This window comes from Drosophila busckii, chromosome 3L, assembly GCF_011750605.1.
Source record: "Drosophila busckii strain San Diego stock center, stock number 13000-0081.31 chromosome 3L, ASM1175060v1, whole genome shotgun sequence".
In the NCBI taxonomy this organism is placed as follows: Eukaryota; Metazoa; Arthropoda; class Insecta; order Diptera; family Drosophilidae; genus Drosophila; species Drosophila busckii.
The window spans coordinates 8,201,994-8,221,157 of record NC_046606.1 but is presented as its reverse complement, the minus strand read 5'-3'; the positions used below and the strand labels follow the sequence as shown (position 1 = coordinate 8,221,157).

The window sequence follows — 19,164 nt, the reverse complement described above, 5'->3', positions numbered from 1 at the left end:
CAAAAACCAAAAACAAACAAAAATTTAACAATTACATAAACGATTTTGAAATTTTGCAAGCTGGCTTTCGCAAGAGTTCAGAGTTCGTTATAAGCAAATGTTTTGGGCCCACATTAAAAGCCCAGATGGAATGCACAAATTGGTTTTTAACTCATACGTTGAAACGTATCTAATCAAGAAATTATTAAGTTTGAATTGTAATCATTGAAACGTCTGCAAGACATAACAAAAAATCCTTTGAAATAAATATATTTAAAAAAAACCAATTTACAAACGAGTTGTATTATTTAAATTTCAGACGTTCAGCATAAATAATAATAACACTAAAATATACAATTGATGTGTGTAAAAATGTACGATTTGAAAATTCTTTGGCAGAGTTATGAACAAAAGACAAACAAGACAAATTTTTTTTTTAAATATTTAAATTAAATAGGCTGCAGCTCAGCGAAATGACGTCCGATTTCAGCATTATATATATTTTTACAGTCGTAAGATACAGCTGAACAAAACTGCAATCAAATTGGAGGTTTTGAAATTTTTGATATTTTGGTTACATTTCAAAAATGCGAAAGTATTTAATAGTTGTAGAATCAAAAATGTATAGATGCAATTTTGTTTTTAGCATCAATACGAGCATAAATCAGTAAAACATTCAAGAATCGAAAGATTTTTTAGAAAGTTATAGCTAAAACCCAATGCAGTCGACATAATTCAGCTTGAGTTGAAATTTTTATAAAGCGCCAACTATTTCTATTTCTATTCGATGCCATCGATGCGTAAAAAGGATAAATTATCTATTGTAATATGCCCTTCGAGCTATTTAAAAATAAACATTGCGCTTAGTTAGTTTATTAGTACTTTATTGATTAAATGCTAGGCTAGCGTATTAAGTAGAGTTTTTTATACAACGACTAGATTTATAATCACTCTCACAATATGCTGATAATAAAATTTCCACTCGAGCGCACACACAATGCCATTAAATCTGACTAAACATTTACAGCAGCAGTGCTTAATATTATTTTACTATGAATTTGTTTAAATTAATTGCACGTTTATAAGATTTGACATTAACTTAAGGCAGAGCTTTGTAGACTGTGCAACTTATCGAACAACACTTAAAGCAATATAGACGGACAAGAGCTGAACACACCACAATATATATAACTATAATACTATAGCCGACAAGACATTCTACTAAGATTCCTGTAATTGGATATAATTCAAGTTGACTGACTGCCTAGACCTCAACATGGTTCAACAGCAGCGGCGTATTGGCAGTTGGATATGAGGAGGGACGTCGTTTATTTTGCAGCATAGTAATTTGCTCAATGCTTTGGCTGGTTAGAGTTGACTCCTCATAGCGTGAGTGTGTGGAGCCGCCAGAGGAGCGTCGCAGTCCGGTATAGGAATCCACTTCCAGCAAAGCTTCGTCACTGTAAACAAAAAAATGTTAGTGTGGGCTACAATATTAATTGAAGTCTTTGCGTCAAATAAACGTTTGAAACATAAATATAGAGAAGCCGTAATTATAATCAGATTAAATGGACATATTTAAATTAATTAATTAACATAGAGTATATAAGGCTGCTTGAAAATTTGTACAAGGCATTGCTAAGAAGAATTAAATATTTTAAGCCCATAGACAATTGATTATTCATAATAGAAAAAATTGAAGATAGAGCTAGAGACAGTTGGGTTTGATATTAACATTGACAGAATGGCTTCCATGACTTATTTGCCTTTAGGATTGCATCTAAGCTAAAGTATTTGATATAAAATATGTGTTTAGAGCAAGCAAATTCAAAGTCTCTTATAGCCCCTAGGCTCTTGAATGTTTTTTTTTTCTCTGGCTTTACATATCTTATATAATTTTATATGCTTGTGTTACATATACACAGCTCTAAGCTAACATTTTGCTTTGTTTAAATGCCAAAGTGCATAAATATAAAAACAATTATTTTAAACAAAGCAAGCTTTTAAATTATAAAGTTACTTGAAGTAGATTTTGACAAAAGCTCAAGAGCTCTACTTAGCGCTGCTTAACAAATTTAATCAAGACGCTTATTGGACGCAAAGTTAAAGTTAAACTTGAAGTAACCTATGATAGCGATGATGCTCGAGCAGACTGCCGGCGGCAAAGCGCAGCTTCTTGGGCGATTCCAGGCTGGAGGAGCGTGTAAGCGAGTTGCGTGGCAAATGCTTTTGCTTCAGTGAGGAGCGTATGCCGCAGTCGTTGGCCAGCTCCTGGGCTTGCTTAATGGTCCCTTGGATAAACTTGTTGAGAGCACGCGAGCCGCGACGCTGCGAGCGCTCGTAGGTGCGACGCACACGCGCTTCCTCATCCTCGCCCATGAGCCAGTAGGTGCGCTGCTCGCCCTTGCCCTTCATGGAGATAACGCCGCGCTCCTGGCAATGATAGCCGCCGAGACGCTCCAGCAGCTGACGGCATTGCCAGCTGCAGTGAATCTTAAGCGGCACGCCGCTGGACTCCATGCGCGAGGCGGTGTTGACAGTGTCGCCAAACAGACAGTAGCGTGGCATCTTGAGACCAACAACGCCCGCACACACCGGACCCGAGTGTATGCCAATGCGCAGCAGCAGGCGATTGGTGGGACGATGTCTGATCTTAAACTCGGAGACGGCGCTGAGCAGATGCAGCGACATTGTGGCAATCTCAGCGGCATGCAGATCGCCATTGCGCAGTGGCAGGCCAGAGACAACCATGTAGGCATCGCCTATGGTCTCCACCTTGTAAACATCGTAGTGGCCAATGATGGAGTCAAAGCAGGTATAGAGATCATTCAGAAAGTCCACCACCTGCAGTGGCGTGCTCTCCGCGCTCATCGCTGTGAAGCCAACAATATCGCTAAAGTATATGCTGACCGCTTCATAGTGCTCCGGATCCACTTTGTGTCCTTTCTTCAGCTGATCGGCCACGCAACGCGGCAGCATCTCGTGCAGCAGCGCATCAGTCTTCTTCTTCTCCTCCTGCAGCTGATCGGTGCGATCATCCACCAGCGCCTCCAAATTGTTTGCATACTTCTCCATCATGGCCATCATGTTGTCAAATATATTCGGGCGCATGCCCTTGCGCAGCGGTCGCAGCTTGGCGCGTATGCTCTTGAACTCTGGACGGTCCTCCGCACGCTCCGACCAGCACTCGCGCAGACACTCGCTGACGCAGTCGAACGCGGTCTGCAGCGGCTGCAGCGACGGTCTGTAGGGATGCTGCAGATCCTGCGGCTGCATCACGCGCTGCAGACACTGCATGGGCGTCAGTCCAGTCTCGCCAAACGGACCACGCCGCACATGCATCTCGTACAGCAGTATGCCAAAGGAGTAGGCATCGCCACGCTGTGTGCCCATCACCAGCGAGGAGGGACCCTGACGCAGCAGCTCAGGCGCGCGATACAAAAGCTCTGCAAATAGTTGGGCATTCAGTTGTGGCAACTCTATGGGAATGTAGCACTTACTCAAGCACTTGGCCGACATATGCTGCATATCCGTGGAGTTATCCTCGATGCCCTGCTTAAAGGCGAACAGCCCAAAGTCCGTTAGCTTGACCACCCAGCGTGAGTCCACCAAGCAGTTGGATGTGCACAGCGAGCCATGAAAGCGAATGGGCGACTCGTGCAAGTAGATGACGCCCTGCGGAAGAACAAAGAGGGTTGAGCATAAATATAGTGAACAAAATAAATAGTTACAAGTAAGCTCAAAAAAATGTAAATACATAATATATAAACTAATATTTATTTATAATAAAATACTTTAACCAACTATTGTAAAAAAAATTGTTTTCATTTTAGCAAATATTAAATACTAAATTGAGTAAGAAAGTCTAAAGTAATATAACAACTTATAATAAATTTCATACACTATTGCAAATTATAAACTGTTTTACTTAAAGTGTATTTCAAAATATTAAATTGTGCGCTTTGTTTGGTAAAATTGTCTGACATATTCTAAGTAAGTTTAATTTCTAACCTTTATAATAACAAATGTATATATGTATTCAACAAATTCTATATATAGCAACAGCTATACAATCAAAATATTATGCAAATATACAAATATTATAATTAGATCCGGAACTTAACAATACAATATTTACTGCTATTTTATATACAAGCAACTTTTGTTATATAAAAAACTCGTTTGCTAAAATGTTTGCTATACTTAAAGGTGATTTAATACAATCTAATTTGTAATAAGAATTTATGCATAAATTTTTGTTGTGCTTAATTTGGTTTAATTCCTAACTGAATTTCTCGCAGTGTAAGCGAAAGGGGTCGCCATGCTATTAGTATAATGTTACAGCACTCACGCGTATAATGTCCGCCACCATGGAGGCAATGAACATGTTGTCCAGCTTGACGTCCTCGTTCTCCAGTATGTCCTGCAAAGAGTTAAATGCTTAAAAGGGTGGCTGGCTGGGTGGTGGGCTACTGACCTTAAGACTGCCGCGTGTGCAGTACTCGCTGATGATGCAGATGTTGGGCGGATCCGTGCAGGCGCCAATGAAGGCACAGACGTTATCATGGCGCGCATCTCGCAGCTGTAAGCCAAGGAATTAGCTGAAGGAGTCATTGGCTTGAGTGAGATGCTTACCAGCTTGAGTTCCTTCTTCATTTCGCGTGTAATGTCGACGCTCTTCTTGCGCACCTTCTTGATGGCGTACAGTTGTCCCTTGTACAGTCCGATGGGCGTAAATATGGTCGTATAGCGAAAGTCCGCATCCGGATTTGAGCTGAGGCTAACTTGGCTGGTGCGTATTAGCGGATGGGTGGACTGCGAAGGAAGACGACGCGGCAATTGGTTTAGCAAATGCTGTCAGACATGCAAAGGCAGGAAAAACGCTTAAGACAAAAGCTCTCGCTCTCTCTTTCTCTCATGGAAAGCCGAAAACATTTCACTCGTCTGCACACTCAGACGCATCATTAACTTAATTGCTGGCGACTCGCAGTCGTCCTGGCAAGCTCCAGAGCATTTTTGCAATCATTGCTAATGCAATTTTTACTATTCAATTTTGGTTTGATAAATTTTGCACTCAGATGCTGAATGTTTCACAATATTGTTTATGTCTGGCTTGAATTTATGTATAATGAAAAATACTTTGCTGATTTGCTGCTTTATATGCAAATTGATATGAAGACTTGACAAACAAAGTTATGGAACATATATATTCGTCTTGGAAACAAGCTGCGTATTAAACTAACACATATAAAAGAATATACAATATAGAGAAATATATGCAATAAAATAATAAGTGTCTCAAATTTAGCATTAGTTTATATTAAATTAATTAATAAAGAATATGCACACAAGTAAACTTGAAAGAAATGCAAAGACAATAATTAATTTTATATATTCAAACTATCAAATTAATTGCTTTGAAAATAAATAAACAATTAACAGCTTGAAGATAAAAGTGGTTGAAGTCTAATTCAAATCATAAGTAAATAAGTTTTATACTGAGCTTAATATTCATTTGATTTAGCAAACCGATCTGCATTATATTTTTGCAAGTCCACAAGTTTTAATTAAATAGTTGAAAACAAAAATTGCTGAGGCAAGGCAATTGTAACTTGACAGTCAATTGACTGTTTAACTTATTTGTTTATATAGCCATTGTTACAAATATTTAATTAATTTACTCTATACACGCTAGAAAACCATCAATGGCCGTTACCTTGCTCTCGACTGATTTATTAACTTACGCGCGTTTGCTTCTGACTCTGCTGCTCGCGCTCATTCTCATGCATCTGCACCTCGCGGAAATCAATCTTCCAGAGCAGGCTGTCCAGCTCCTGCTCGTAGCGCCAGTTGCGATAGAAAACCAAGGAGACCAAGCCGAGCAGCAGCAAAGCGCCACCAGCAATGCCCGCAGAGATTTCACCCGTGTAGTCTGCAAGTGAATTTATGTGACAACTAATGAGCCAAGTGACTGTTTGGCCTACTTACTGACGCACTTTTCGCCGCTAAAGCCGCAACGAGGCGCAGCAGCAGGACGCTGACCGCCCACCCAGTCAATATCGCGATACAAATGCAGATCCTGCGAAAAGTATGAATGTTAAATGAAAGTGGAAACCAAAGGCGAGCTTAAGATAAAGCATTAGAAGGACGCTTACCTGTGTCTATATAGCAAGCATAGAATATAGCAAGAAGCGATTTTAAATGTAGAAACAGTGAACGACTTAACTAGCGATACTTACAGGCAACGCATCGCTGCTGCTGCGATTGTTAAGCTTGTGGCTAAATGTGCCCGTTGGAATGAGACCCACAACTGTTTGATTGCGATTGTTGCGCACAATGCCACGAGCCAGGACTGTGTAGTTGCCAGCCGCATCGCCATTCTCATCAATGTACACATGGTAGCTACAAAAGTGGAGTGGGCTATGAGTGCTGACTGCTCTGCTCCTGAGCTCCAGACTTACCCCATGGCTGAGAGATAGCGCGAGCCCTTAATGGCAGCCACAATGGCGCTGCCATTCTTGGCGCGCTCACCACGCTCCAGCACGCTGAGCAGCGCATTGGCATAAACATGTATCGCATCATAGAGATAGGCAGCCTCGGCGCTTATCTGTGAATGAATTTCAATTGGGAATTCAAGCTGCTGTGCATTGAAAGGCAGACAAACCTGCTTAGTGCCGCCGTAAAGACCCAGCGGATTGGGAAAATTGAATGGCGGTCGCTCCATATAGCGGTTAACCTAAAGCAATGTTAAAGCTCAGTTAGTTACAAAGTCTTAGAGCCACCACAACTACCCACCTCATGTGCGAATGTAGCAAAGGATACAGGCGCGGTAGGCAGTATGCCCACATAGGATTGAAATGCCTGCACTGCCAGCGGCTCCACTTCCTCCTTGAGCAGTCCACGCAAATACTTTTCGGGCTGCGCCGGCTCGTACTGCTCAATGTCAATGCCCACCACAAAGTACTCGCCATGGGACAATAGACCGCGCTGCTGCAGACTGAGCATTAAGCCCACATGCTCGTAGTAATGGCCAAGCACCAAGTAGACTGCGGGGTGTGGTAGTAATCAATTAAGATAAATGTTAAATGGGGTTGAACAAAGCTGCACAAAAGAAGTTATTGATTGAAGCCAGAAGCGCACATATCACATATCTTAGTTTCTAATGGAAATGGGGCGACTTCAAGTTGCATTAAATTGCAGCAGCAAGTTAAAAGTTCAAGCATCAAGCAGCAGCTGCTCATATAATTTAAATATTTGTAACAAATAAACAAACAAAACTTAAATTGAGCGCAAGTTGCATAGAAATTGATTTGACAAAAGCATAAATCAAGCTACTTATGACTATATAGTGCTATTAAAAGTTGAGTATATAGTTAAGCTGCTTTTATTTCAATATTTTAGTATTTTTAAATAATTATTTGTAGCACGATGCGCAGCGTATGGGACAAACTTAAATTAGTATTGATTGAATTCATTTAATTGTGTTTGTAATTTTAGCGAAAATTAAAGCGAAATATGCGTAAATATTTCTAATTTATTTTTGTAACATTATTAATAACAATTTGATTGCATAAATACAGCAGAACTGCTCATAAGCTATAGAAACTTAAACAGAGTTCGCTTGAATTTTACTACTCATTTAATTTCAATAGTTAAGCGCTATATGCTGATCAATCAAACAATTTCTCACTAAGACTAACTATATTAATTCATTCACTTAGATATGTTTATATATATCTTAACTTACTGCGCGTATTTGCAAACGTTTGCTCGACCAAAGCATCAAAGGGATTATCCTTGTAGCCATGATGGTAAATAGTGTTCCAACTGCGTATGTCCCGCACTGTGACGCCCGCCGTGGCCAGCGTGCTGAGTATGGTCTCCGCCACGGGCTGATACTGGCTGCTGGCATCGTCCAGATAGAGAAAACTCACCTGCGTCCAGTTGAATGCAAGCAGCAAAGCAACCACAGACTTGGATATTTGCGTATCCGGCGGACGCGTGCGCGCAAATGTGGGAAAGTCCAATTTATTCGACGGCTCACGATGCGTGCAGTACTGCAAATCGTTATAAACAAATTAAAATGCACTTTAGTTTGCTTATTAGATTAAACCCACATATGATATCATGGGCAGATTAAAGGCAGCGGCCATGCGTCCTTCATGCACGCAAGTCTCCTGCGGTCCAATGTAGGCGGCCACCTGTTGCGTCCAGAGCGCTGCCGTCTGCCTAATGCTGGCCACCTCATCGCCATAGGTTTCGGCCACAACAAACTGCAGCGAGTGGCCCAAGGCGCCCAAGCGTCCGGCGTTCACCTGCTCCACGGCCAGCGAGATGGCGCCCGAGATGGTTATGCCCGGACGCTGATAATCCAGATTGCCCGGACGTCGCTGCGAGCCCGTTAGATAACCCAGCGTAAACACCTCGGCATGGCCCAAAGCTGTTTGATTAAGCAACAGCAAGAGCAACAGGCCAATGGCTTGATGGCTACGCTCTTGACGTTGAATCCTTGCGGCAACAAATTGGAGCAACTGCATAACGTGCGGCAAGCTCAAAGCGCGGGCGGAAGTACAAACGGACGGACGAACGGACTCTTTGTCGTTGGCGTTTAATTTAAATGAAATTGCAGCTTCTTTTTCTGGGGTGTTGTTGTTGTTGTTACTTTGGCGTGCTGCAACATTTTTGTTTAACTTTCTGCTGTGACAACAGCTCCTGCGACTCCTTGCTCCGTGCTCTTCACTTCCGCTCTTAATTACATTGACTACTTCACTTCACTCCTGCTCTGCCCGTTGCATGGCCCTGTTCAAAAAATATTTAATCTAGAATTTCTCTTTTCGTTTGCAATTTTAGTTATGTCGCTTTACTCCTGCAGTCGTGGCATGAATATAAACAAATTGTTGTGGTTTATATCAAGCTATGGTGCTATTTGTAGAATTTATTAACTAAGCTTGCAAAATATGTACACAATTTAGTTTTAAGTTAAACAAATCGCAATCGCAATTTTTATTTATATATTGAATTTAAAATAAGAGTGCACTCAGTTGAATTCTGTGGTCTTAGCAAGTTTATCGACTCAATGCACTTGAATAGCAACTTGAAATTCATTTTTACACATCAACAAACAATTGAATTCCTAAATTTAGCATTATATAGCGCAGCTAATCTAAAAATTTAAATCTATGTGTTTATTATTATTATTTTTAATGTACGTCTTGGAAAGCTGCACACGCGCTAGCAGTAAACTTTGTAATCAATATTAATAAAATAAAAATAAATAATGCACAATTGCAATTAATTAATAAGAAGACTTTTGCTTAAGACTTTTTTAAGCAGCACTGTATACAACAATTTCTATTTTCTATTTTCATAAACGGCAATTTTCAGGTTTACTTTTATTATTTAGTATTTATTTTTGCATTTTAGAAAATAGCTGCATAAAATTCTGGTTAATAAAGAGTTGCGTCAATTACTAAACGCATTCATTTTTCATTCATTTTTTTCACACATTTAAAGTTGCCTGATGTTTGTTTCTATTCAAGTGGTTTCCACTGTATTGCGCAGCTATTTGCATTTAAGAATTTTTAACGCATAGTTGTGTCCACCTCAGACATCAATAAGTCTCGATACTCACTTTACTGTTATAGCTCAAAGCAGACGAGTTCAATAAAATTGCATTTTAAACAGCAATAAACACATTTTTGTATGGCATATTTAATTTTATGCTGCTCAAGGAGCCAAAGGTCATAGCCAAACCAAAACTAAGCAGTTCAAATAAAAATAGCAACACTCTAGCTGCTGCGCTTTGATTTCTTTACAGTTACTTAGTTTGGTTATAGCATAAAGCAAATCATAAGTGGGTTCACGCCCTTGTCAATTATAGTCGCTGCATTTATTTGAACTCACATCAGTTCCACGTCCATCCACATCCGCTTGAACAATGTGCAGAGTGTAATGAAATTTTCATGAGAAATTGCTGCACATCAAAAATGATTTTCTTTTGCTCATCTTGAGCGGCAGCGACGAAATAAAAGTGAAAGCAATAGCAACTTGCTTGACAGTCAGCGATAGCTTTAGCCCCATACCCAAAGCTAAAATGTCTTTGTTTGGCTTTTGTCTCCCCCTAACCAGCCCGCTAGCCACCCCCAATGGCAGCTGCTGTTACCAGCTACAGATTTGCTGCTGCTGCTTTCGGGAGATATTGGAACTTGCAGCAGCAGCAGCTATCGAAGTAATTTATTATATTGACTTGCTTACCAAACTCACACGCACACTTGAAACTTTGCACACGCGGCGTATTGACTTTTTTCTCTTCAACTCACTCCCAGTCACTTGACCAAGCGCTGCTCCACTTGTAAAGCAGCTCCAAGCCACACACAAACATTAAACAAAGCGCTGATTGGCTGCATATTCGCCTGTGGGTTATGCTACAAAAATTCTTGCTTAACTAACACACACACACACACACGCACGCACACTAGCGCATTTTTTTGTTACGTCGTCTGTCACATTTACATTGCAGCGTTGTTGGCCCATTTCGCTGCTTGCTTATGCTAATATAATACTTTATAGCCTCCCCCCCCACAAAACCCACGCCCATGGGTTGGAGCACGCCCTTTGCTTGAATTTCTACTGCATGTTTATAAATGGGCCGCCGTCGGCATCATTTAATAACGGCGCGTTTGTCCATAAATCTAACGCCGGAGCGCGCCCTGACGTGCCCACTGAGCTGAAGTTTGAGTGGGCGTGGGGCATGTTGCAGGGCCATGTTGCCTTTGCTTAATTGTTGCCGCCTGCACTTGACAGACAATTTCGCAGCCGATTTATGCGTTCCAACGTTAATGCTTTTCTATAGCTCCCGCCCCGCTGTTAATTACGCTCCAGTTTGCTTCAATGCTGCAGGCCAAGGCTCAAATTGATTTAGTTGCCCAGCAGCGGGATTAGATGCCACATGCCTCAACATTATGACAGCTCAGCGTTAAGTCTCTTCAAAGCTCAACAAGACACACTTGGCCATCAAGTTGTTGCCGATTTCTTTTGCTGCCGTTGCCGCTGCATTTGCACTCCCAGCGGAGCCGTCAAAGTGCCACACGTGCAACATGCAGCAATTTTAAGTGCCTTGCAACATAACTCAAAGCTGAATCAGCGCACACGACAGCAACTCGATCTGTCAAGCAATTAAATGCAATTTGTTGCACCTCACACAAGTTTGCATTCACTTAATTTACACGCCACGCCCCCTACCTACTCACAATATTGACGCTAAGCGCTGCATTGGAACAGTGAGTATAAAAAATATGCGCACAAGTTAACTGAGATTAATAGACGCGCGCTTAGTGTACACAGCACGAATTGCTGAGCTTCATATCAAAATTAATGCTAAACTGCAATGAAAAGTTGCCCAAAGTTTCAAAATTAAAGCACACTTCTAATATGACTGCAAATACTAAAAAGATCTCGAAGCCCGCTTCACGCTTTATCCATAAGTCTAATCGATTTTTAGTAGTAAACTAAATATATTCTATTTCACATCGCTCTTTTTTGACACAATTTGGTAGCCATATTTTTGGCTATTGGGTTATTAATGATCTCACCAAATTGATATAGTATCGATTAGGGACGCATAATTTATGTATACAAAGCTATGTGATAAATCTCAATTTTATAATATTTTTAAGAATTATTATGTAAATCTGATAAGATATTATAGTGATTAGGACTCACCGCTCTATTGCTACGTCTTATACAACCAGGGTTGACAACAACTAAACTAGTTGATAAGAACATCTAGGCCAAAGATGAGTGGAAGTACAAGGTGTATATAGCTACTGAAGTGCAGTACTGGGAGTGAAACTATTTGCCCATTGCGTTGATGTCGCATGTGATTGAGTGGCACAAAATATGATTGGTCTATAATTATATGACACATACTTTGCGAATAATGCTTTTTGGGTTTCATCATATGATGTGATCTATGATATAATGGTACGAATTGGATAATAAAACTAAACTTATTATCTTTATTAAAGTAATAATGTTGTTATTTATTTAATATTGTGAATCAATAGACACAAGAATTAAAGTTTGATATTATACTTGGGTATAATTACATGATCTATATCGGAAATCTTATGTAATTGGATATTTATATAGTACTTAAAGATATAGATTCATTTTATTGCTTATATTACTATTAATTTTATAGAATGCTGTTATAGTCATCGTGATAATATATAATGGGTATGAAGCCTCAATTAGCTATATCAACAAGTAATAAATCTCATTTGGCTGCATTGTCTGGGACTGGACGCATAATTTTTATGCGAAGTTAGTCAATGACATGCAATGATTTACGCAGCGTCGTGAGCCATTGCTCATGTCAGAACGTGTTAACTGAAACTGATCGGATTGATTTAATTGTTGACGATGAGAACTTGAATTATCTGAAGTGCCCATTATTTTATTAACAGAGAAAAATTGTGGCTCGCTCGATTAGCCAATATTGATTGCGTGTGTGAGACGGCAATACAAAATATGTCAATAGGGACATCTAAAGAACATTTGAACTGCTTTAGTGTGGGCAAGTCTCAACGATATAATTATATATCGATGTGAATACTCGCTTTTAAAGCCATTTGGTTGCACGTTTAATATCGGTAAGTGTGCGTGCAAGCGACCGCCAGGCCGATGAGCTTGCTACATCATCGAGCAAGCGAGCAAGCGCCTTGAATTTATGGGCCACCTTATCGATGGCCAAAAACAATAAAGACGTTGGCGATAAGTTAAGCTGCTGCCTAAAGTCAACATAGGCAGCTTTAGTTGTTAACAAAATGTGGAATAGTAAAGTAATGTGGAGCTGCCTGCTGCTGGCGGCGCTAACAATAGAACTAACAGGTAAGTAGCTGTAACTAAGACTTGAACTTATTATAAATAAATATTATTGGTAGCTGCTGCTGCTGGTCCAAGCTTTTTGCTTTATACGCGACGCAATTGGGATGAAGCGCAACGTGTTGAGCCTGAGGTGGAGTATTTGATGCGTAGTTCCTTCTATGCCGCCGAGCCCATAGTGTGAGTCATGCCGCAGTTAATCCAAAGCTATTTGCTAACTGTTAAAACTTGCAGCTTGTTGCTGCCACAATGGCAGGGCAATGCCACAGCTGAGCGCGAACTGGCTTTGATTGAAACGCTGCTGCAGCGTGAGGCTTGCAACGTGTTTGCTGTGCAACTTGAAGCTGCCACAAGTGAAGTGCAAATTGTAGCAGCTGTGCGCGATTTGCTGCTGCTGCTGCGTCAACAGTTTGAGGTGCCGCTGCAGCGCCAACAGCTCATTGGCTATGCCGAGGGTGCGCATTTGGCTGCAGCAGCCGCTGCGCAAGTGCAGCAAGCGCTGCATGAGCAAGTGGCACGCATTACTGCCTTAGATCCCAGCCAGGAAAACGTTGAGCTACAGCACAAACTCTCGAGCCAGGATGCGCAGTTTGTTGAGGTCATACACACCAGCAACAGCTCGGAGCAGCTTGGAGATGCAGACTTCTATCCCAATGGGGGCGAGCTGCAACCTGGTTGCACCACTGCTGTCTGCGCGCAGCAGCGTGCGCTGGAGCTTGCCATTGAAATGTGGTCGCCTGGCAATGAATTCATCATCGCCAATTGTGGCGCTTTGCAGTCCATGAGCGCCAGCAACTGTCGCTGGTCTACTCAGCGCATGGGCGTGACAGCTAAGCAAGGAATTTACTTCTTGGAAACACACAGCAGTGCGCCATTTGGCAGAGGCGCCTATCACATCGCCTTCTTGTAAAACTTATGACAAAAGCGTGTGCTGCACAGCGAAAAAATTTATATTAAAAATAATATATTTAATTGAAATAAATTCTATATAAAATATCAAATAAATTATGTCTATAAATATTGATACGTGTTTGATTTTCGGCCAAGCAGTCTTGAAGCTAAAACTTACGCGTCGTATACTTAATTTTATACACATTAGAGCTTCAGGTTTCAATATAAAAGTTTGGCAGTTACAGCTCTTTAAATTTGTTCAGCTTTATATCAGTGGAAATGCCGCACTACACAGCAGCATATTTTAAATATAATAAACTGGCCATATAGTCTTTATATAGTTAAACCATAAATAAAATTTAAGCGACATTGGCGTTAGCTCAGTTTTAATTTTAAGCAAAAGACTGCGCAATAAACTCAACTCGCTTTCAGTTACAACATAAATTTTTAATTTTATATTTTCTTAGCTAGTTATGAAATCAGTTTTCTCTGAGTGTAGCTCATTAGTCATTTGTCAGCTTGACAGGCCATAGAGGCTAGAGGCTGAGTTGGTGTTAACTGACAGAGTATTGATGAGCGTCAGGCAGCTGCTTCATTTATTACTTGTAAAATCAATTTAAAATAAAGGACTCAGGGCACAACTTTTGTGCGCACACATGACGTATACGCAATGTGAACTGCTATTGAAAAGAAAAGTTTTGGGCAACTTTAACAATGCGACGAGTCTTAGACTATGACTTGTATATAACTTTGCATATATTAGTTACACTTGAGTGTGCTTTTCAACATAATGCCGCATAACAAACTCAAAGGCATGGAATTTATGAAATTTTCTATGAATTTATTGCTGTAAGTAGAAGAGCGAGTGCTTTGAAGTCATGGCAACTGTCTGTGGCATGCAACGCTTTATCTGCACACATAACCCGTTGCGTGCGTGTCAGTTGAAAGTCGCTGCAACAGAAAATGTCACAAATTGCATTTAAATGCGTTGCAAGTTTAAACTGAAGCTAGAACTAAGTTAACGCTTCTAGATAAATCGCAAGTTTATAATTTGATATTGAACGATTGAACTTTGATAAATTTATGATTAAACAATGAGCTAATTGTTTGTTCTATTGCGCTGATAAGTGCTGAAAGCTTTATTAAGGCCAAGACACCGCAAAGCAGGCAACACTGAAACTTTTGTTAAGCAGCAAAAGTTTGCTCACTTGCTAATTGTAGCTTCATTAACAGTTACAGCAACTGCTGCAACTCTTGCTCTTTAACTTGGACTTAAAGCTGCTTCAGTTAGGGGTTAAGCTGGCATTAAATAGCTGCTAGGGCTGTTCGCTAGTTATGCCTCGCTTGTTAGCCCTGGCTTAAGTTCTTAATTTCGCAACGCTTGTGCCTGTTTTGAATGTAGGTAAAAGCTGAAGCCGCCACCACATGGTCGCATTCGAATCACAGCCTCCTCACAGGCATTAAATGACAGCCCATAAAACAGCAGAACACACACACACTCACACACACACCAAGAGCCAATCGCTGTCTAAACGACTCTGCTCTACTCCTGCTCTAAGCTACTGTCGTCAGCATCCCTGGTAATTTTTGCTGCTGCTTTTGTTTTTCGCTCTGTGGCTTTTTTTCCGCACGAAGCGCGCCCATTAGATCCAACAGCTACTCCATAAAATATGGCTATAACACACACACACACACACACACACACATAGCAGTCACAACAATTTTCTTTAATTTCTTTTCATTTGCGTTACTTTTCGTTTACAATGTTAATGAGCTTTAAATGCGCTGATTGCCATAGACGCGCTAAATTGCAAATTTATATATTAATGTTGCTTATTATTTTATTCACTGACGTCACTGTGAGTGCTCATGTAACTCTGAATTATAAAAGAAAAACAATCAGTGCGTTTATCGGCGTTTTTATGCTGCTTGATTTTTATGCATAGCTTGTACCTTTAATAAAAACTCAACATTAGGTTTATACCTGATTAGAATTTGCTGCTTCATGATATAAATATATGTTAATTTAACAAATTTCCACATCATTTATTTAATTGTTTCTCGGAGCAGTTTTAAGCTTAACTATTGTTCGTCAGCCAGCATTTCAATTTCAATTTAATTACAATTTTCATGTAAAGTTTTTCAGTTTACAGTTTTTTTTTGCTGTCAATTTGCACTTTTCGAGTTTATGGCTATGATAATTTTTTTGTTGTCAACTTTTTTATGCGTTGCCATTTGCAATAAACGGCCCCAAAAACAAAAACCTGTCATTTCCTCAACGCTCTTGGCTCGGATGGCTTGTTCACTTGACACGGCCGCCGTCAGCAATATAGCGCTATCTCTTTCTATGTGGCCCAGACTATAGCGAAAACTATGGCAATGGGTGAGGCCATGTTGCCTGTTGTCGTCACTACTTTGCTTGTTGTTCTTAGCCATGTTGTTGTTGCTTTGTATGTGAAATGTAACGTTGTGATAAGCAACAATGTAACATATGTCAGCTTGGTGGTTAACTACACACACACACACATATGCAGATGTAGTTAAAAGCCACACCCAGTCATAGCCACATAGTCCATAAAGCCAACGTCCGGGCTGGCTGACTGCTTTGCATTTTGCCAGTGATAAGGCAAACAGTCAGCAATACTACAGTTTGGACTGATTGAAAAGCCATCCACACACACACACAAAGGCACACATACATACATACCTTTATTTGCGTGCAAATTTAAACTAGCAAATTACATAAATTAATTTTAATTACATAGCCCAGTGTTGTAGCCACATCAAGGCTTTGAATATTTGATTATTTGCAAATGCGAATGCAGGTGCAAAGCGTAGGTAATTGCTGCGGGTATCTCTCCCCACTCCCCCTCACCCACGCTATTTGCTATTTGACGCCTGTGCCTGATGAGCGGGTAATTTAAGAGTAATTTTTATGCTACGCACAAAGCGACACTTATTGTTTTTATATGCTACGTAATCTGCATAATCTCTTGGCCCACATACGCTAATCAGCCATCAGTCTTATTAGTTTTTTATTTAAATTGTTAAATTTGGGCTTGCGATAAGGATAAGAAACCGCTGACGTATGTGTTTACTTATTCTACACATAAACATATCTATCTTTACATCTTTAAACTGTTCAACACAATTAGCAGGCTACGTTTTGGCTCAATGCTCATTGCCATTTGTATTTAATTTATTGCATATACATAGCAACAAAAGCAATAACAACAACAAGAGCCACACAGCTGTCCATGCCATTGAGTGTGGTCAGTGACAGCAGCAAAATGCAAAATATGCAAGCGCCAAAGCTCTCTCGCTCTCGCTCTTCCTCTCTCTATCTCTTTGCGCTTATGAATTGCACATGTTGCCAACAGCAGCAGCAGCAGCAGCAGTCTAACAGTTGTCGGGTTCCCTTTCGCCTTCATCTCCCGCTCCATTGCTTGCCGATCATATTTTGACTAACGGCCGTTGCAGCATTCTTATTGGTTAACGCTGCTGCTGTGCCGCTGCTGCGCTGCTGCTAACTACGCCACGCGACTTAGACTGTCATGCTGACGACTGACTCATGCTACTTTTTTGTTTATTCGTTGGGGGTTTTGGGGCTCGTTTAAGCTCAAAATGTTATTTAAATTGTGTAAAAAATTGCCAGCTTTGTATTGTTTGCTGTTGGCGGCGTTTGTTGGTTTTGCACTTTCGGCAATGGCGCAGCTGCTGCCGCTGCCGCTGCAACTGCAACAAGTACAATTGTTGTTGTTGGTTTTTATGGCGCTTATCAATTATTTTCTCGTTGCATGCTAAATGTATTTAAATTAGCATTGAGCATGGTAATTGCGTAAGAATTGTCAATATGCATGCAAACACACGTACGCACTCACACACGCACACACACTTAAACACTTGTGTGTCTTTTACTCCGCGTGTGGCGAATGTGCGTGGGAGGAAAGGGAAATCATTGAACGGTAAAAGGAAGCCGACGTCAACACGTCGCCTCGGTCGCTTCATTTACGCTCTGCTGCTAATTGGAATATGCCATAATGGCATAAATTTATAACTTTAAACAATTTGCTAATTGATCTGTAATATACGCATATTTATAGATGCAGACTTACCAAAGCCGCACACATACAAACACATACAAATGCATGTTTATGTACCTGTGTAACGGTACTTCGCTCAGCTCTCAAACTTTTTCTATTAATTTCATGCAACTTACACACCACTACTACATACATACTCAATGGTATGGTATATGTTTGTAAATTTTATTTGCACTTTGTGTTGTTGTTTATTTATTTTTTTTTTTGGTTTTGGTGCTTGAAAAATTTTGTCACGTTCTACGATGTGGCAAAGCACAGCGAATTTAACAGAAATTGCACGCACTCGAAACGCACGCATAAAATTCAGCAGCAAAAACTAGAAATTCTTTATTTATTTTGTTTTTGTGTTTATTTGCAATTTTGCATTAACGAAATACGCTCGAGTGCGAATGTACGATAATTTATAAGTGCCACATTTTTGACATACATATGGAACATAGACGATCTGATGAGCACATGAACGTTTTTATAGAGTTTATAAACATATTCATTGTATTTGCAGATTGATCGCGGCAACAACACTCTGGCCGCTAGCTGTGGACTGCCGACGCCACCTGTTGCTAACAACAAGGCGCCAGCTTTGGCCAACATTAAATCGGAAGATTTTGGTCAGCTAATAAAACGTGTGTAGAATTGTTGAGTCGCAGAAATTTAGTGCATTATAAAAACACGGCACGCGCCACTTCTAATTTGCAATCTTCAAATGTGTAGCACTTGCAAAAGCATTACATTTTTGTTTAGGCCACTACCAGCACTTACAACGTACGCGCCACACGTCCGACCGATTTCAGTTTCAAACTTAAACGAAACAAACGAACTACATGACTGATTTGATGTTAAGTATCATCTAGTATATTTTACAGCATTCCGACTGACGATCTGGCAGCATTGTTTGTAATAAAATGTACCGATAACGATAATAAGGCGAAGAGTGCAAACTTTTTGAAATTGCTGGGCTGAATTTTGTAAGCTCGTTGAGGAGGGAGGGAGAGGTATATTGTACTTATTCTACATAAAGTAATTTGTGTATTATGACTAAGCATACAGTGGTCTTATCTATTATCTATCTATGCCAAAAATTGCGTGTAAGTCTGTAACAATTGCTTGTAACTGGCGTATCGATATGATATGAATAAATAAATATATATTTTACAATAATAATAGAAACACATTTGAATAAATACATATTTTTCCACAATTACCTATAATAATTAATTCTAATGCTAATAACTTTTGAATTGAACCGTTTGCAATTTGGCATAAAATGTGCAAAGTGACCAGCTGAACCGCTGAACTATTTCTATCT

At 40.2% G+C, this 19,164-nt stretch overlaps 2 protein-coding genes across 3 annotated transcripts; one reads left to right on the top strand and one right to left on the bottom strand.

Moving 5' to 3' along the window:
• Positions 1 to 857: 857 nt before the first annotated feature.
• On the bottom strand, positions 858 to 18,662 carry LOC108600704 (guanylate cyclase 32E). 2 transcript variants are annotated; one of them, XM_017988433.1, is made up of 15 exons: positions 18,618 to 18,662; positions 8,097 to 8,778; positions 7,727 to 8,036; positions 6,775 to 7,025; positions 6,644 to 6,715; positions 6,441 to 6,586; positions 6,219 to 6,381; positions 5,968 to 6,058; positions 5,724 to 5,911; positions 4,615 to 4,794; positions 4,457 to 4,561; positions 4,331 to 4,402; positions 3,480 to 3,654; positions 2,105 to 3,425; positions 858 to 1,439 (listed from the first exon to the last, which is right to left on the bottom strand). In XM_017988433.1, exons 2-15 carry the CDS (start codon positions 8,514 to 8,516, stop codon positions 1,244 to 1,246), a joined length of 3,690 nt encoding a protein of 1,229 aa, XP_017843922.1. In that variant the 5' UTR covers positions 8,517 to 8,778; positions 18,618 to 18,662; the 3' UTR covers positions 858 to 1,243. The 2 variants fall into 2 exon arrangements, with proteins under 2 accessions (XP_017843922.1, XP_033149491.1); XM_033293600.1 differs by lacking the exon at positions 18,618 to 18,662 and adding an exon at positions 17,916 to 18,133.
• LOC108600705 (pancreatic lipase-related protein 3) lies at positions 12,764 to 13,824 on the top strand. The gene is made up of 3 exons (XM_017988434.2): positions 12,764 to 12,870; positions 12,924 to 13,044; positions 13,099 to 13,824. Exons 1-3 carry the CDS (start codon positions 12,807 to 12,809, stop codon positions 13,772 to 13,774), a joined length of 861 nt encoding a protein of 286 aa, XP_017843923.1. The 5' UTR covers positions 12,764 to 12,806; the 3' UTR covers positions 13,775 to 13,824.
• Positions 18,663 to 19,164: the final 502 nt, after the last annotated feature.

Bases quoted from the DNA above. Each gene is read 5' to 3' on its own strand.
- LOC108600704 (XM_017988433.1), bottom strand. From the start codon at position 8,516: ATGCAGTTGCTCCAATTTGTTGCCGCAAGGATTCAACGTCAAGAGCGT. The intron at 5,912-5,967 runs GTAAGTAGGCCA...ATTCACTTGCAG, and splicing joins TAGCGGCGAAAAGTGCGTCA to ACTACACGGGTGAAATCTCT. The intron at 4,562-4,614 runs GTAAGCATCTCA...CTTGGCTTACAG, and splicing joins TGAAGAAGGAACTCAAGCTG to CTGCGAGATGCGCGCCATGA.
- LOC108600705 (XM_017988434.2), top strand. From the start codon at position 12,807: ATGTGGAATAGTAAAGTAATGTGGAGCTGCCTGCTGCTGGCGGCGCTA. The intron at 12,871-12,923 runs GTAAGTAGCTGT...TATTATTGGTAG, and splicing joins GCTAACAATAGAACTAACAG to CTGCTGCTGCTGGTCCAAGC. The intron at 13,045-13,098 runs GTGAGTCATGCC...TAAAACTTGCAG, and splicing joins TATGCCGCCGAGCCCATAGT to CTTGTTGCTGCCACAATGGC.